This window comes from Ornithorhynchus anatinus, chromosome 20 (genome assembly GCF_004115215.2).
Source record: "Ornithorhynchus anatinus isolate Pmale09 chromosome 20, mOrnAna1.pri.v4, whole genome shotgun sequence".
NCBI lineage: Eukaryota > Metazoa > Chordata > Mammalia > Monotremata > Ornithorhynchidae > Ornithorhynchus > Ornithorhynchus anatinus.
Genome location: NC_041747.1, coordinates 8,297,106 through 8,311,787, shown reverse-complemented (window position 1 = coordinate 8,311,787; position 14,682 = coordinate 8,297,106). Strand labels below are relative to the sequence as shown.

Here is a 14,682-nt window from a genome sequence, read left to right as displayed (position 1 = left end):
AGCAGAGTTATATTGTGCGCCTCACACAGGTCATGTAAAACCACAAAATGAGGTCAACCATTTTTAGAAATCCACAGAACCTAGAGCACCAGTCACTAGCATTTTGAGTGCTTATTCTGTGAAGAGCACTAAAGTAAGCACTTGGGAGAGAGAATAGCAGAGGTAGTAGACATGATCTCTGACCTCAAGATTATAACCTAGTGGGGGAGGCAGGCAGCCTATCTGCTTCCCCAACTAGATTGTAAACTCCTTGAGGACAGGGATCCTGTGTACTAATTCTATTGTACCCTGCTGTGCAGGCAGTTGGACTCCACACACACTAGTGATTGGCTGATTAGTAGAGGTTTAATAAATGCCATCGAATGAATGATGGGATTAGATGACATCTGGAGTCCATCCTGCCATCCCCTGCCTTGACAACCCATCCCCTGCACCACCGCCTGTCAGTTCTCTCAATTTCTGCTGTTTTCCTCTTGGACCACTGTCTGCCTTGACTTGCCTTTTGGTTTTATGTTCCTTTCCCTCTTCTCCCAACTCTTCTCCTTGCTGTTTTCTCCACTCAACAATCTAACTATCCCTTCCCCCACAAACCCTTGTGAATTAAGATGAGTTTCAGGAACTGTTTTAAGGGTGAGGGAGAAGAGCAAAATGGTCTTTCTGCTTGTTACATTCTACTCTGATCCAATCAGACCCAATTAGGTCCAGATGCCTAGATGAAGTGAATGCTCTTAGTCTAACCCTAACCTGAATTAGTTGTCAATGAAGTTAAACTGGACTCTTAAGCAGTTCAAAGTTGTATCTCATTGCATTTGTATCTGATCCTACCATTGGACTTGCCCCTGGGGTCAATGTGGAGCAGCTCGGGGAACTCTTGAGCCAGAAAAGACACATGGGAGTGACTGCAAGAAAAGCCCCTGAATTAGAGGCCCCGGCACTGCGTCTTTCTCTACCTTGAGTTTTGAACCATGTATTGCATTCAGTAACTACTCATACCACCACCACCAGCACTACAGGGATCTCACTCACATGATAGGGAAGCAGCATGGCGTAGTGGATAGAGGACCGGCCTGGAGTCAGGTGGTCATAGGTTCTAATCCCAGCTCCGCCACTTGTCTGCTGTATGGCCTTGGGGAAATCACTTCACTTTTCTGTGGCTCAATTACCTCACCTGCAAAATGGGGATTAAGACTCTGAATCCTATGCGGAACAGGGACTGTGTGTCCAATCATTTCTGCTTGTATCCACCCCAGTGATTAGTACAGTGCCTGGCATCTAGTAGGCGCTTAACAAATACCACAATTATTATACTTGGGAGCAGGGTGTTTCTGAGCTACTGTGGTGATCAAAGGGGAAAGCAACACTTACCTGGCATCTTATTAATGAGAAGAGACCCAAGAGAGAAACATGTAATAATAAGGGGAGGCACTGTGGTCTAGTGGAAAGAACACCGGGCCAGGAGTCAGGAGATCTGGGTTCTAGTCCCAGCTCTGCCATTAGCCTGCTGTGTGGGACTGAGGGCAAGTCACTTAATATCTCCAGTCCTCGGTTTCCTCATCTATAAAATGGGGATAAGATAGACTGTATGCAAGTCTTGTGTGGGACAGAGACGGTGTCTTATCAGACCACTTTTCATCTATCCCAGCACCTCATAAATGCCTTGGAACTAATTTATCTTAGTATCTCGTAAGCAGGTTTGAACACTGGTCAGTTTCAATGGTTGGATCAGGTACAAATGCAAAGAGATGGAACCTTGAACTGGTTAAGAGTCCAGTTTAACTTCATTGACAACTCATACAGTCAGGGTCTAAAACTGGTTCAAATACAAATTAGTGCAGCAAGAAAACAAGCCACTGACCAAAGGACAGGGACAGGATGGTGCAAAGGTCCACGGTTCTAGTAAGAGTTTCCTCTGTGAGATTGCTATAGCAAAAGTGATAGCAGCCTCCCCCAATCCTAAATCAGGAATGAGTTTAAGTGGAATCTAACAAGAAAAAAAGAAAAAGGTGGTGGGAAGAGGTAGAGTTTAGCAATGCAAGGACCCAAACTTCATAGGTTTAGTTTACCCGAAAAGCTAGTGATGCATATATTTCTCCTCTTCACAGAACAGGATTAATTTATGTTTGCAGTAAAAATGGCTATTACTTTCAATATTACATTCATCAGCAATTTGCGGTGCTGCTCTCGTCATTAACCGGCACTCCAACACGTCATTCTGCTATCCAGAATTAATCACTCAGGAGTAAGATCGTAGGCTAACATACCTGTGCCTATGACAAGCAAAACAACTGTCAAAGAAAACACTGAGCTTGTCAAATCAGTGTTTTAAATTGGAGAGGGTTCTAGGTTAACTGGTTTAAAACCAGAGTCTTGCGTTTGAGTTTTGTCTCCACAATTGACTCAGAAACCACCCCCCCAAATTTTTGCCTTGCAGCATCCAATCAATAGCATTTATTTAGTGCCTAGTATTATGGGGTGACTTTTCTTCATCCTTACTTTTGCTACAAAGGTCAGCTGTGCTCTGTAGACCCTACTGATAACATGGGGATTGCAAAACAAATATTTTCATATGAATTGGTAATTCCTAAAATAATTAAACAATTCTAGCTATTTCAGAGAAAGACAGCTGCAAAGGGTCCAAAGACTGGAAAAGGGCAAATGTGGTGCTTTTATTGAAAAAGAAATAAAGCATAAAGGGGGACATTCAAGAAAGTTTAACTTTGACACCCATGGGAAAAATTGCTTTTTATGAATACTTAGATGTGCTTTGCACACAGTAAGCGCTCAATAAATACGACTGAATGAATGAATCAGAATCACAGAACACAGGCTAATAATCAGTAGTTTTGTGAAAAACCAGTCACACCATACCAGTCTACTTTCCCTCTTGTAGAGGATAAGGGACTTTAGGAAGATTTAAAGATTTCCCCCATTTGACCTGTGAATACATTAGCGAACTGGAAATGGTGCAGAAAATAAGATGAAGGTTAAACTGTATTTGCAGTTGTTCAGCATACACTTCCATTCCCTGGGAAACATATTGAGGTGATTTTCATGACAGAAGGCAGACTTAGGGGATGACTGTGATAGCCTCCAGTGGGCAAGCTAGTAAAACACTCCCATTTCTCCTTCCTAAGTGTAAAACTTATTTGTACATCATATTCAAAGAGCCACAAAACTGGTTCGGTGTCAACAAAAGACAGTAAACTATTCTCCCAGAGCCAATCATGGACCTAGTTCTAATAATAATTTTCATCAGTGACCTACGTGACAGAAGAATGATGATGCTAAATTAGATTTGAGATTGGCAGGCAGGAGTGCCATTAGTTTATGAGTTAGGGGCTGGTGAACAGTAATTGACCAAATATCCCAGTATTTGCATATTTCCCAGTGTAGAGGGGAGAGTTCACATCCTGGGAGAGATTAAAATTCAATGTGTGTCAAATTGCAAATTGATTATAAATAAGAAGGTATTTTTAAGTCACCCTCAGGGCCCGCGTATTTCTAGACAAAGCACATGAAAAACTATTCCAAATATTGGGCAATCATTCAAGACAAAGACTACAATCTTGATGATTATCCATAGATATATCTATATCTACATATCTACAGACATATATGCAGATACAGATACACACACACACACACACATATATATATATATATATATACACACACACACATTTTTTTCCCAATGGATGTTTTAGTTTCTTGTCCTGGAGATGTCTGGGTTAAGTGAACAGTGAATGCCGAGAAGCTCTGCTAAACTGAAACTCAACCATTCATTCATCTCAAAAAAGTTTCTAAGCAAATTGATTAGCTAAATATATTTTTGATGTGCTAAACTTTGACAAAGGGAAGCTTCAAATTGAAACTCTGCCCTTTCTCCAGGAATAATATAAAGGGAAACGAAAAGGCATGTAGTCAGAGTCTGTGAGCAGCCAGCAGCTAATCAATCTTAGTTTTTTTCCTCTTTAGCACCAGAAAGTCTGGGAAAAACTGAAAACAGGCCAAAAAAAGTGTGCAGGGGGAGGAAGGAAGGAGTGCAAAGACAGAGAAAAAAGATTAAAAAGAAAAAGGGATAACTTGAAAGTGAGAATACAACCACAAAGCAGCACAGAGAAAAGGGTATTGGGGAGAATACAAATGAGAGAAAAGACACTAGCAAAAGTCAACAGGCATCTGGAAAAGCATTGAGACAGGGAGAAACGCAATTCACAGCTGAATACACAGTCCTACGCTTTTTTTCAGTCTGTGCTCGGCAGCATTTTCCAAGCAACTGGACTTTAGTTTCTGATGTGGTTAACAGCAACACACACACACAAAAAGGAGAACTTTTATTTAAAAACCCCACCCTCAAAAACAGGAGCAAATGCCAAGAGATTAAACCGACCTTAAGGTCTATTATAGAGTTTTAAACTACTGAGGTTTATTGTAAAGTGAATAATAGCTTTCAAACGATTCCTAAGCAGCTCCTGTAATGGAGCCCAAGGATGGAAGATTGGAAGGAGTGCCCAGACAGGAAGGTCCAGCAGGAAAACATTTTTTAAAAAAACTATTTGGATCAGAGGTATCCGCTTTTCATTATGAGCACAGGGGAGAGCTGGGGGCAGGGCTGGGAGGAGGACGGGTAGACAGGAGCACACAGTGTTGGGACAGGGAAAGCGCAGACCTACACAGGGTTGGAAGGCACATCCGGAAAGCAGTCAGGGCTTGGAGGGGAGCTTGTTTCCCACCCGAGGCTCGAGGCTGGGGAGGGAGAGAACTTGCCCCCTCCTACCTCACTTAGCTACTCTCCTACTACATCCCAGCCCACACACTTCACTCCCCTAATGCTAACCTACTCACTGTACCTCCATCTCCTCTATCTCACCACTGATTTCTCACCCAAATCCTGCCTCTGGCTCTCCTTCATATCCGACAATTACTCCCCCCACCTTCAAAGCTTTACTGAAGGCACATCTCCAAGAGGCCTTCCCTAAGCCCTCCTTTCCTCTTCTCCCACTCTGCCTCATTAAGTTGCTCCCTTTATTCATCCCTCCTCCCAGTCCCACAGCACTAATGTACATTATCTATAATTTATAATACTGTGTGTGTCCCCCTCTAGACTGAGCTCACTGTAGGCAGGGAATATGTTTGTCATATTGTTATATTGCCTTCTCCCAACCGTGTAGTAAAGTGCTCTGCACACAGTAAGCAATCAATACAGTTGATTGACTGATTGAGAGCGAAGGGCCAGAAACCCTATTGAGGCTTCAGTTTCTGGCCGGACCCACTTTTCCCGATAGGGCGGGACGAGCAGCCCTAAAGCTGGGAGAGCCATCACCATCTCGTCTCCACCCTAGGACTCTTAAAGCAACCCAGCATAGCTATCTGTTGAGGGAGAACAGTGGCGACAGAGAGAACAACTTGGTGTGCAGTACTGTCCAGGAGTCCCAAGTGGAAGGGGAGGTTCTTCTTTCTGAGCAAAGGCACAGTCCAGCCCAGGAACGTAATTAGTCGCAAATAACAAAAACAGGTTGTACAGACAGCTTCAGCCACCTGTCCAATAGTCTTCCTGCGTGTAATAACGCATTCCACAACAGTGTTCTCAGCCACCCCAAGTGGTCGCTGGCCTCAGTTTGAAATAGGAAGGGCAACAAAATGAAATCTCCTTCTTTTCAGTTTCCCTTTTGTCATTCTTTGCTCAAAAAATTAATATATAGCAATATTGTGAACAACAACAACAAAAAAACCAAGCTAACAACAAAAATAACCCACAAGGAGACAAAGGTCTAAAAGATTTTCATGTGGAGGGGATGGGTGGGGTGAAAAAGAGAAGGCTGGGGATACATTTTGGAAACACACTTTTAACTGAGTTTTGGAGCAACTGATATTTTAAACAGAAACGGCTATAAAGACGCCTTGTCATTTGTTAATGGTTACATGTGGCTAGGAATCTTAATATTCATTGCTCAGCACAAACCAGGTGCCCTTACCAAAAACAGCATCAGTGGCAGAATTTCATTCAGTTGAAATAGAAGACCATTATATAAAAACCAATAAATGCAAAAGCCAAGAAGACTCCTGTTAATTATTTTATGCTATTAAATAATGAGCCATCGCATAAAGCATAAAACAAATATTTACACCCTGGAAAGGAAGACACTTTATGGAGAACTTGTGGCAGGATTACATGGGGTTAGAAATAACTGGATTCCCAATTTCAAATCTGATTTCTATCTCTCATTTGCTAAATTAATTTATCATCCCATGGTTGTCACAATCAAGAAAAGGCTCTATTAGTCTTATTACATTACCATCTGTTCCTGTAGGTACTATTTTCCTAAGGATCATTGATTTTTTTTTTTTAAAGTAATTTCAACTCCAAACCTTACCAGTTAAATCAAAATCATGGTTACATTACCTTCTCTACAAATGATTACTCCATTGTTATATTGAAACTTCAACCTCTGATGGCACAAATTTCAGGTTTCTACTTAATTACTGGTTGCAGTGTATTTTTGGCAGGAGTTTAGAAGGTAGTTCTTTCAACGTACTTATGTTTGGAATTGCTTTCACCTTTAATTTGGTCAAAGACCAATAATGAAAATATGAGGAGACTAAGTCATTTCAAAATTTTTAAAATAATTTCTTGCATGTGTTATAATATTTGATAGCAGCTTTTTATTGGTTACAAAACCTAAGCCCATATACAAAATTAGGAACACATTTAGATGCCTCTTTTGAAAGAACCTTTTAGTCTATTTTAACTGATAGTTTTAAAAAAATAATAAAAACAATGCAATTTTAAACACTGTTCTGAAAATTAAAAGTGCAGCAATATACTGTTTCCTTAAACTATGAAATGGGGCGATCCCAATCCAAAACTGGTAAGGTCACAAACAACAGAATCAAACAACTGCACAGTCTTGCTCAACTTGACTCTGCTGCTCACTTGAATATCAGTTTGTACTTTGCGTGCAAGGTAAAAACCTGAATCTTCACAGTACTGAAAAAAATGTTAATTTCAATGGAATCTCCACATGTGCAAAATTACTAGGGAAACTGTCAGTCTAAATGGTGGGCTGAAAAACTAAGTGGAAATGGGAAAAGGGTTTCTGTTCACAATATCAGATAGATGGATCTGGACTTTTAAATTTCAGCATTTTGTGACCTTAACTAGCTTTGACCTTAAATTGTCTAGTTTTAGCAAACACCACAGTTTCGAGATTTGAGACGACAGTTTGTGAATAGGATGCAGTTACCATATGAAGCTTCAACTCAACTTTTGGGGAAAGAAATAAAAAGGCACAATGAACTTCAACTCAATTTTATGTGCACAAGAGTTGAAAAATCTGAGCCACCTTAAAGAGAAATTGATTCTAAAATTTATAAAACCTATAAATAATCAGAGGCCAAACCACTATATTAAAACAGATTCTCTAGCAAGTAAAAATCTTGCAGTTTAAACATACGCTTGTATCCACTTAGGATACAAGACAAAACTCACTCTTTAAAGTGGCTCCACCTTGGCAGATATATATTTTTTTTAATGAATGCACACCTGCTATGTGTTGTTCATCAGTGAAAAAAAACCAGCTGATCCACAAAGCTCTGATGGCATCTGTCCTTATCTTCATCACAGTAAATACACCCCACATCTGATAACTAAATTAGTTTAGATTTTCTATTCCCTTCACATCAATGCATTGGGAAATTACACCCAGTAAACAACAGCAACAAAACCAGTTTGTGTGATAAGTTACAGAGTCTCAAATTAGTCATTTCCACTCCAGCAATACCATATCCCTTTGTAAAACTGGGCCAAACAATTACCAAAAGCAATAACCTCACATCATAACCCCAGATTATGCAGAACTACTTAAAATATGTGCTGCAAATCAGGTTTGGGCTGAATAACTGCAGCTTCTATACAGCCTCACACATCAAATTGTCTATATATTTTTTTTTTTTTTTAACAAGTCTGGTTTTCGAGTAGGTTCAATTCAAAGAATGAAGCTTTTATGACACTCCTAAATAGATGCTGGTTTGTTGCCAACCACATTATCAAAAGCACTGGTTACTAAGTAAAAAATAGTTTTAAGACTAAATTACAGTAAACATGAAAGCTCCACAGTTTAAACCCAATAGAAATCAACCATTTCCAATTATCAATTTAAAACAAAAATATATTGACTACTGAAAGTTGAAAGCAAGATTCTTGTTACTAATGAGTATTGTAGACTTCATTTTTCCTTTACAGTCAGGGACTCTTGCTTTCAGCTTAAACAGAAGTTCAAGTCCATTACAGGTTGCAGCTCAGGTAAAATACCATGCACAGCATTTGATTACTTCAAAACAGCAGGAACACACAGGCTGAAGTGAGTGGTCAAATAGGGCTCGCTGTTCTCAAAAATTAGGTATAATGGCAAAAGCGTTACCGGTCCAAATCTAAAGTTCATTCTCCAACCCTGGCTTCTGAGGCAGTTAATGAACACATCAATTATTGATAGATGAAGTATGGTTTGTTTGGTTTTTTTTTTAGCATAACTGTTAAATCAATAACCGAGTTTTCTTTTTCTTTTTTAAAGTTACTCTTTTTCAGTCTCACCAATGAAATTCATTTGGCTTGCATTTTAAAATCTATTCTTCCACATAAAGTCTATGAAAATATGTTTGTGGAGGACGATGATGAAGGCTCAGACCAGACTGTGCCCCTGTAAAGTCTTCCCAAAAAGTATGCATCATACCAAAGTGTCTTGATCCACAGCGCGCCATTTTTTTTTTCCAAAGAAGCTACTTATCTGTGGAAAGCCGATGTGCCACCACTATGGAATATTCTTAACAAAACTGCAGATCGCGGTTGTCAGCATGTGGCACTGGGGGAAAGATGGGGAGAGGGTGGGGGTAAGAGGGAGAAGGGTAATTGGGACTGTTAGGAGAATTCTAAAACAGTTTAAGAAATCATGCATATGCATTTACAGTCCATGTGAGAGTGACTTTTGGCAACTGCAAAGTGACCGATACATGGCTTGCTTTAGAAGCATCAAAACGAGGAGGCATGTGTGTGTCTTGGGAGCCTTTTGTTGGTTTTTCACTTGGTAGCCATCTGGTGGTGCTTCGTATTGGTGTGGGAGAGAAGCTGCACTCTATTCAACTTAAAAATTAAATTCTTTTGTTTGAAGGTTGGCCGTGGGATCAAAATTGTAAGTACCTCCTTGAGTGGCTTCAGGGATGAGGCTGGGATCTTCATCAATCTGTAAAAAGGACAAAGATTAATCCACACCACATACACACAAGAAAAAAAAGGTTTTTTTAGCGTATGAAATTCAAGTAAACTTTCGGACCCATGACTCAACTGGTTCCTGAGAAATTAAGTCAAAATGTTGAGTCAGAACTAATTTTCTCAAAGGAACAATGTTACCAATGTGGGGAGGGAGCTGGTTGGTTCCCCTACTCAGGTCGGCTACCCCCGTTTTTACCCAAATTATCCCAGCACTGTATAGTTAGTTATAGATGAGTAAGCTTGGAGTACAAAGGCATTTCTGGAATTGAGCACGAGAGGTTTCACGACAGGGTAGCAAAGTCACTTCATCAGACATATGGGTCGACCGTCTCTAGTGACTCCACCTGGGTCATCAGGATCCACCATCAGGCCACCCCTCCCAGCCTCTCTCACTCCACTGCCCTTTAAACTTATGCCCTCTAGGCCCCCATGCTCTCAGAGCGAATGCCACTAAGGGGAACGGTGTTGTAGAGTCAAAACCAATGCGTTGTAAAGGTGAAACAAGGTGGTAATTTAGAAACATTTAAAGTGCTTTTTGTTGTAATTCAAAACATCTCATGTGCATAAACTAATTCTTCCCTAGAGTGAGATTTTACATCTAAAGGTTTGCATCTGCAAGAATGGGCTGGGATTCATATTAGCAAGACTGTGGCTTGGTTTTTTCTTCTTCCCTAGGGGAACACTCCAAAACCTGTAAAGCCCCCCTGTTAAAGTATGTTTAGTCACATTTTCCAGATCCCTCACATTCATTTTAAGGAAAATATTAAAAAAAAAAATGACCTCTGTCAACAAAGTAGGACAGGGCACAAACGGATTCACAAAATATGTCGAAACTGTATTTATACCCAAGGTACTTTAATATAATATACTTACATCATCACCGGAGAAATACTGATCTATGATTTCAAAAGCTAGTTTATAAATGTCCTCGTTCTCATGTTGTTGTAAAGCTTCAATTTTCTCCAAGCCTGATAAAATGAAAGCACAGAGGTTTCAAGTAGATTTCAACTTCTATATATAAAAGTTTTCTCTGCCCAGGGGTATGCATTGTAAATCCTAAAATTAGCCCAAAGGCAAAAAGATAAGGAGGGGGCAAACATCAGAGCAATGTTTCGAAGAGGCAGGCTGCACCTTCACGTGACATATACTTGGAGTGTCCTAGTGGAAGGCCCAGAATGCATTTCCCTTGAGCCGGTTTAGGACATCAGGAGCAACAGGAGGGAGTGCCTTGGTTAGAAGAAGGAGGATGGGCACGGCAAGACTTGAAAGCCAGAATATGATAGAACAAAAGTCGATGCCCTGCCTCCTTTCACCGACTCCAGGTTAGGGAAGGGAGAAATGCATGTTTCTGGATCGCTGCTGAATTGCTGCAAGAGCCACATATAGGGGACAAGACTGGAGTGTCAAAATAGGGAAACTAAGATAGCCAGATAAAGCAAAGATCTGGATCGGGGGACTGTGTGTTCGGTGCGGGGGGCGGGACCGTCAAGAGAGGCGGTTCTTCGCCTGTATTACACTGTAATTAGAAATATCCATTTTCTACTACTGATTGTATCTCTTTAGAGTGAGCCCAAAGGGGCTTGGAGCTGGATTCAGGGGAAGAAATGTCTCTGGTCAAAGCCAGGCTCTTTCTCCACTAGGGGGCCCAAATAGCAAAAATGGCATGGCAACCCTCCAACCCCCACTTATTTCTGATGATTCAAACATTACCTCCACATTCTTCTATTATTTCAGCTATTGTGCTAGCCTCGTCCCCAGCCATTATCAGAATGTTTTTCAGACCATCCAGAACCACCTGAACCACCTGTGAGTCTTTTACTGACAGTAAATTACAGAAAGGTGGTATGACATTTTGGTGAACAAGGTATTCAACCTAGACAGTGAAAAAAAGAAGAATTTACTAGTTGTCCTGCATCGCCACAGCACCTTTTACCCAAAAAGCTTAGGACGATCATAAGCAACATCTCCCGTAGAACAGAACGGCTCAATACCCATTAAACCGAAATAGAAACTATAGCAATCAGCCACCTACCTGATCTTTTCTGCCACTTATTGTTAAGTTGCTAATTGCCCAAGCAGCTTCTTTTTGGGTCCCGAAGTCCCCCTGGAGTTCAAAAAATATATCAGATCAAAATAGATAATTAAGCCCCCAAAGTATGTATTTAAAAAAAAAACCAAAAACCAAAACATTGAACTCGTTGTTCCAAATGTTTTGAAAGAGGCTAATACATTATATGACTGACCTTAGCCAGCTGGTGTATGATCATAGGGATTAGTCCAGCCTCTATTACTGCTTGAACTTGTTGCTGGTTTCCTGCTGTGATGTTGGAAAGGAACCAAACTGCCTCCTATAATTGGAAAAAAGTAAAAGGTACCTTTTATGAACAACATTTGCTCTTTCAAATAATTTTTCTTTATGCAAATGCATCAACTTAAGTGACACAAATTGCACAATTACTATTAAGGGATGAGACTTATGGGAAGCAGTCAACTTCAAGTTGCATTGAATTTACTCCCAATATTTTGCTGAGCTCAAACATCCTTCTGGTATAAAGCCAATCGATCACTTCTATTTATCAACCACTTACTTGTGCAGAGCATGGTACTGAGAGTACAATGTAACAAGACAACAGGCAATTAATTTAATTTTCACCATCAACAGCTATTTATCGGGTGCTCAGAGATAAAATTCCCTACCTTGGAAGCTAATTCCAGTAAAGTATATTTTGGATAAGTCCTGCATTTCATGATAAATACATGGCACCCGTGTGCTTTGTGCACAATTAAATTCAGGTATTCTCTCATCAAAAAATCCTCATGAAGTTGAAAAAAAAATCTCCCTTCCAATTTTAAAAGCTATAGCATGGCAAGAGAAACTCATCTAATCCACTTGCCTCAATAATGACATAGTGGAAGGGAGGTTGGGGTGGTGTCTGCCCTACTCGAGTCCTGGGACCAAAGAAGTGACGTACGCCCCAGCCTGCCCCATTCTCCACCCGGCCATTAGTGGATTGGAGTGAGCCCTCCTGCGATAGAATCGATCCCACTAGATTGTGAGGTCCTTGAGAGCAGAGATCGTGTCTACCTACTATACTGGATTCTCCCAAGCACTCAGTACAGTGCTCTGCACACAAAAAGCACTCAAATGCCAGTGATCGATTGGATGGTAAAAAAAAGTAGTGGCAGCAGCCCCCTGAGGGACAAGAACCCTACTTAATTCCCTCCTGTGGATTTTCTCCCAGTGCTTAGGACAGTTTCCTATACAGAGTAAGCACCTCATATATATTACTACTGCTACCTGTAACAATTGTTAGGATGTTGGGTAGTGTAGCTCTTGAACAAGGGTGGCCTGATTAGAACATTAAGAAAACGAAAATGTTTCTTCAGTAGTAATATGCTTCAGGGTTCAGTGGCCAGAAGAGAGAGTAAATGGTTCCTGGTGCATCTGGCACCATTCTCCCCTGCCTCCACCTTCCTTTTAGATAGTGACAATTCTGGGTCGGGGACCAGGTCTGAATCACTCTCGGTGCATCTGTCCCCAGCACTTAGTCCAGTGCCTTGCGGCCTAGTAAGCGCTCAACAGATGTAATAAATAACAAGTGTGAATACTTCTCAGCATCAACAGCAGCATTTATCTAGCGCCCACTATCTAAAGAGTACAGTCTATAGAGTACTTCTGCCCCATAAATTAAAATCTGCCCACCTGCCGTCGACTACATGACACTCTGGTACCGAAGGACAGTATCGTTTATCATTGCAGTGGATTTTATTTCAAAATCATTAAGTAGGAAAGACTGATGATAGACAGAACCAGTGTGGGAAGCTTTAGTTATAGAATTCCATTTTGGTGAAGCGCTCCTCCAAAAAAAGTTGTGAAGCTTATTAAATAACTGGTCAGGGGTCACAAGACCTAATTTTAGTCTTGGCTCAGGCACTGATTTGCTGGGTATCTTTAAGGAGGTCACTGAAACTTTCAGTAACTCATTTTATTCACCTGTAAAATGGGCACCGGTGTACATACTCTGTTACCTGAGCACTAACTCATATACATACTCCCTATTCCTTCTTCCTTCTACTTGTCGATTACTTTAGTGTCTGTCTCTCCTGGGAGACTGTAGGCTCCTTATGGACTGGGGTCATGCCTTTTAATTCTATTATATTCTCCTAAGTACTTAGTTCAGTTCTTTGCACTCAAGGGACACTACTGATTGATGATCAGTATCAGCAGTATTAAGTGCCTACTGTGGCTGCTTGAATTGCTTAGGAAACAAAGAAAAAGATATGGGATTCCTGCCCTCCAGGAGCTCACACTCTGATGGGTGCCAGTAGGAGTCATGAATTGATGAGCACATTATAGAGTTAATAATGGACACCAGCAAACAGTAATTAGCAATCAAATAAGAATAAGACTAATGAGGTAGCTGGGCAAAGGCATGATCAGGAAGGGATAAACTCAAATTTCCTCCTGGAGGAGATGACTTTTTTAGGAGGACTATAAAGAAGACGAATGAGAGCACCATGTAGCACCTAATTATCTTCTATCTACCCCAATGCTTAGTACAGTGCTTGGCACAGAATACTTTACAAATACTTCAGTTAAGAAAGGCCTGAGCAATGGGTCACAGGTGGGACTGCTGGGTGTGGAAGAGAGTTAGGGGACTTGTTTGCATGGAGCAAATAGCACAAGCTAAGGTAGAGTGGGAGAAGATGGGTAAGAGGAAGGAAGCCATAGGCTTTAAAGCCAATTATCATAATGTTATTTTATATGTGATGTAATGGCAAAAAAGAAATTTTGGAGAGAGGGTGGATAAGCTCTGATCAGTTTTACAAGGCTCAAACTGGAGCTGTATGTAAACTGAAGACAGAAAGGAAGAAGAGGAAACAAGAAATAGGCTGCAGCAGTTGCCCAGCCAGGAGTTCATTCATTCATTCAATCCTATTTATTGAGCGCTTACTGTGTGCAAGGCACTGTACTAAGCGCTTGGGAGAGTGCAATATAATGACACATTCCCTGCCCATAAAGAGCTCACAGGGTAGAGGGGGAGGCAGACATTAATATACATAAATAAATTGCAGATAGAAAGCTAAGAGGCCAGTGTTTGGAAGGAGATGAGTTCAGGTTTGGCCACCCATATTAACATCAAGGTCATCAGAAGCAATGTGGTCTAGTGAAAAAAGCACAGACCTGACAGTCAGAGGACCTGGGTTCTAATCCCAGCTCTGCCACTTGCTTGCTAGGTAACCTTGGGCAAGCCACTTTAACTTGTCTATGCCTCAATTCCCTCATCTGTAAAATGGGTATTCAATGCCTGTCCTCCCTCCTGCTTAAACTGTGAACCCCCTTTGAGACCTGATTACCTTCTATCTTCCCACATAGTACGGGCTGAACAAATATCACAATTACTATCACTCTCAAG

At 40.9% G+C, this 14,682-nt stretch overlaps 2 protein-coding genes across 8 annotated transcripts in view; one reads left to right on the top strand and one right to left on the bottom strand.

The window, feature by feature from the left end:
* Positions 1-14,682, top strand: part of ARL11 (ADP ribosylation factor like GTPase 11) — an 84,884-nt gene that overhangs the window by 59,071 nt on the left and 11,131 nt on the right. The window lies entirely within an intron of this gene.
* Positions 5,827-14,682, bottom strand: part of KPNA3 (karyopherin subunit alpha 3) — a 55,143-nt gene continuing 46,287 nt past the window's right edge. For all 4 annotated transcript variants that reach the window (XM_029048005.2, XM_007668594.4, XM_016227641.3 and 1 more), the window contains exons 13-17: positions 11,509-11,613; positions 11,298-11,369; positions 10,976-11,138; positions 10,139-10,233; positions 5,827-9,236 (exon numbers count right to left, since the gene is read on the bottom strand). In XM_029048005.2, the coding sequence (XP_028903838.1) occupies positions 9,138-9,236; positions 10,139-10,233; positions 10,976-11,138; positions 11,298-11,369; positions 11,509-11,613 (534 nt within the window). In that variant the 3' untranslated portion in view covers positions 5,827-9,137. The remainder of the gene's footprint in view (positions 9,237-10,138; positions 10,234-10,975; positions 11,139-11,297; positions 11,370-11,508; positions 11,614-14,682) is intronic.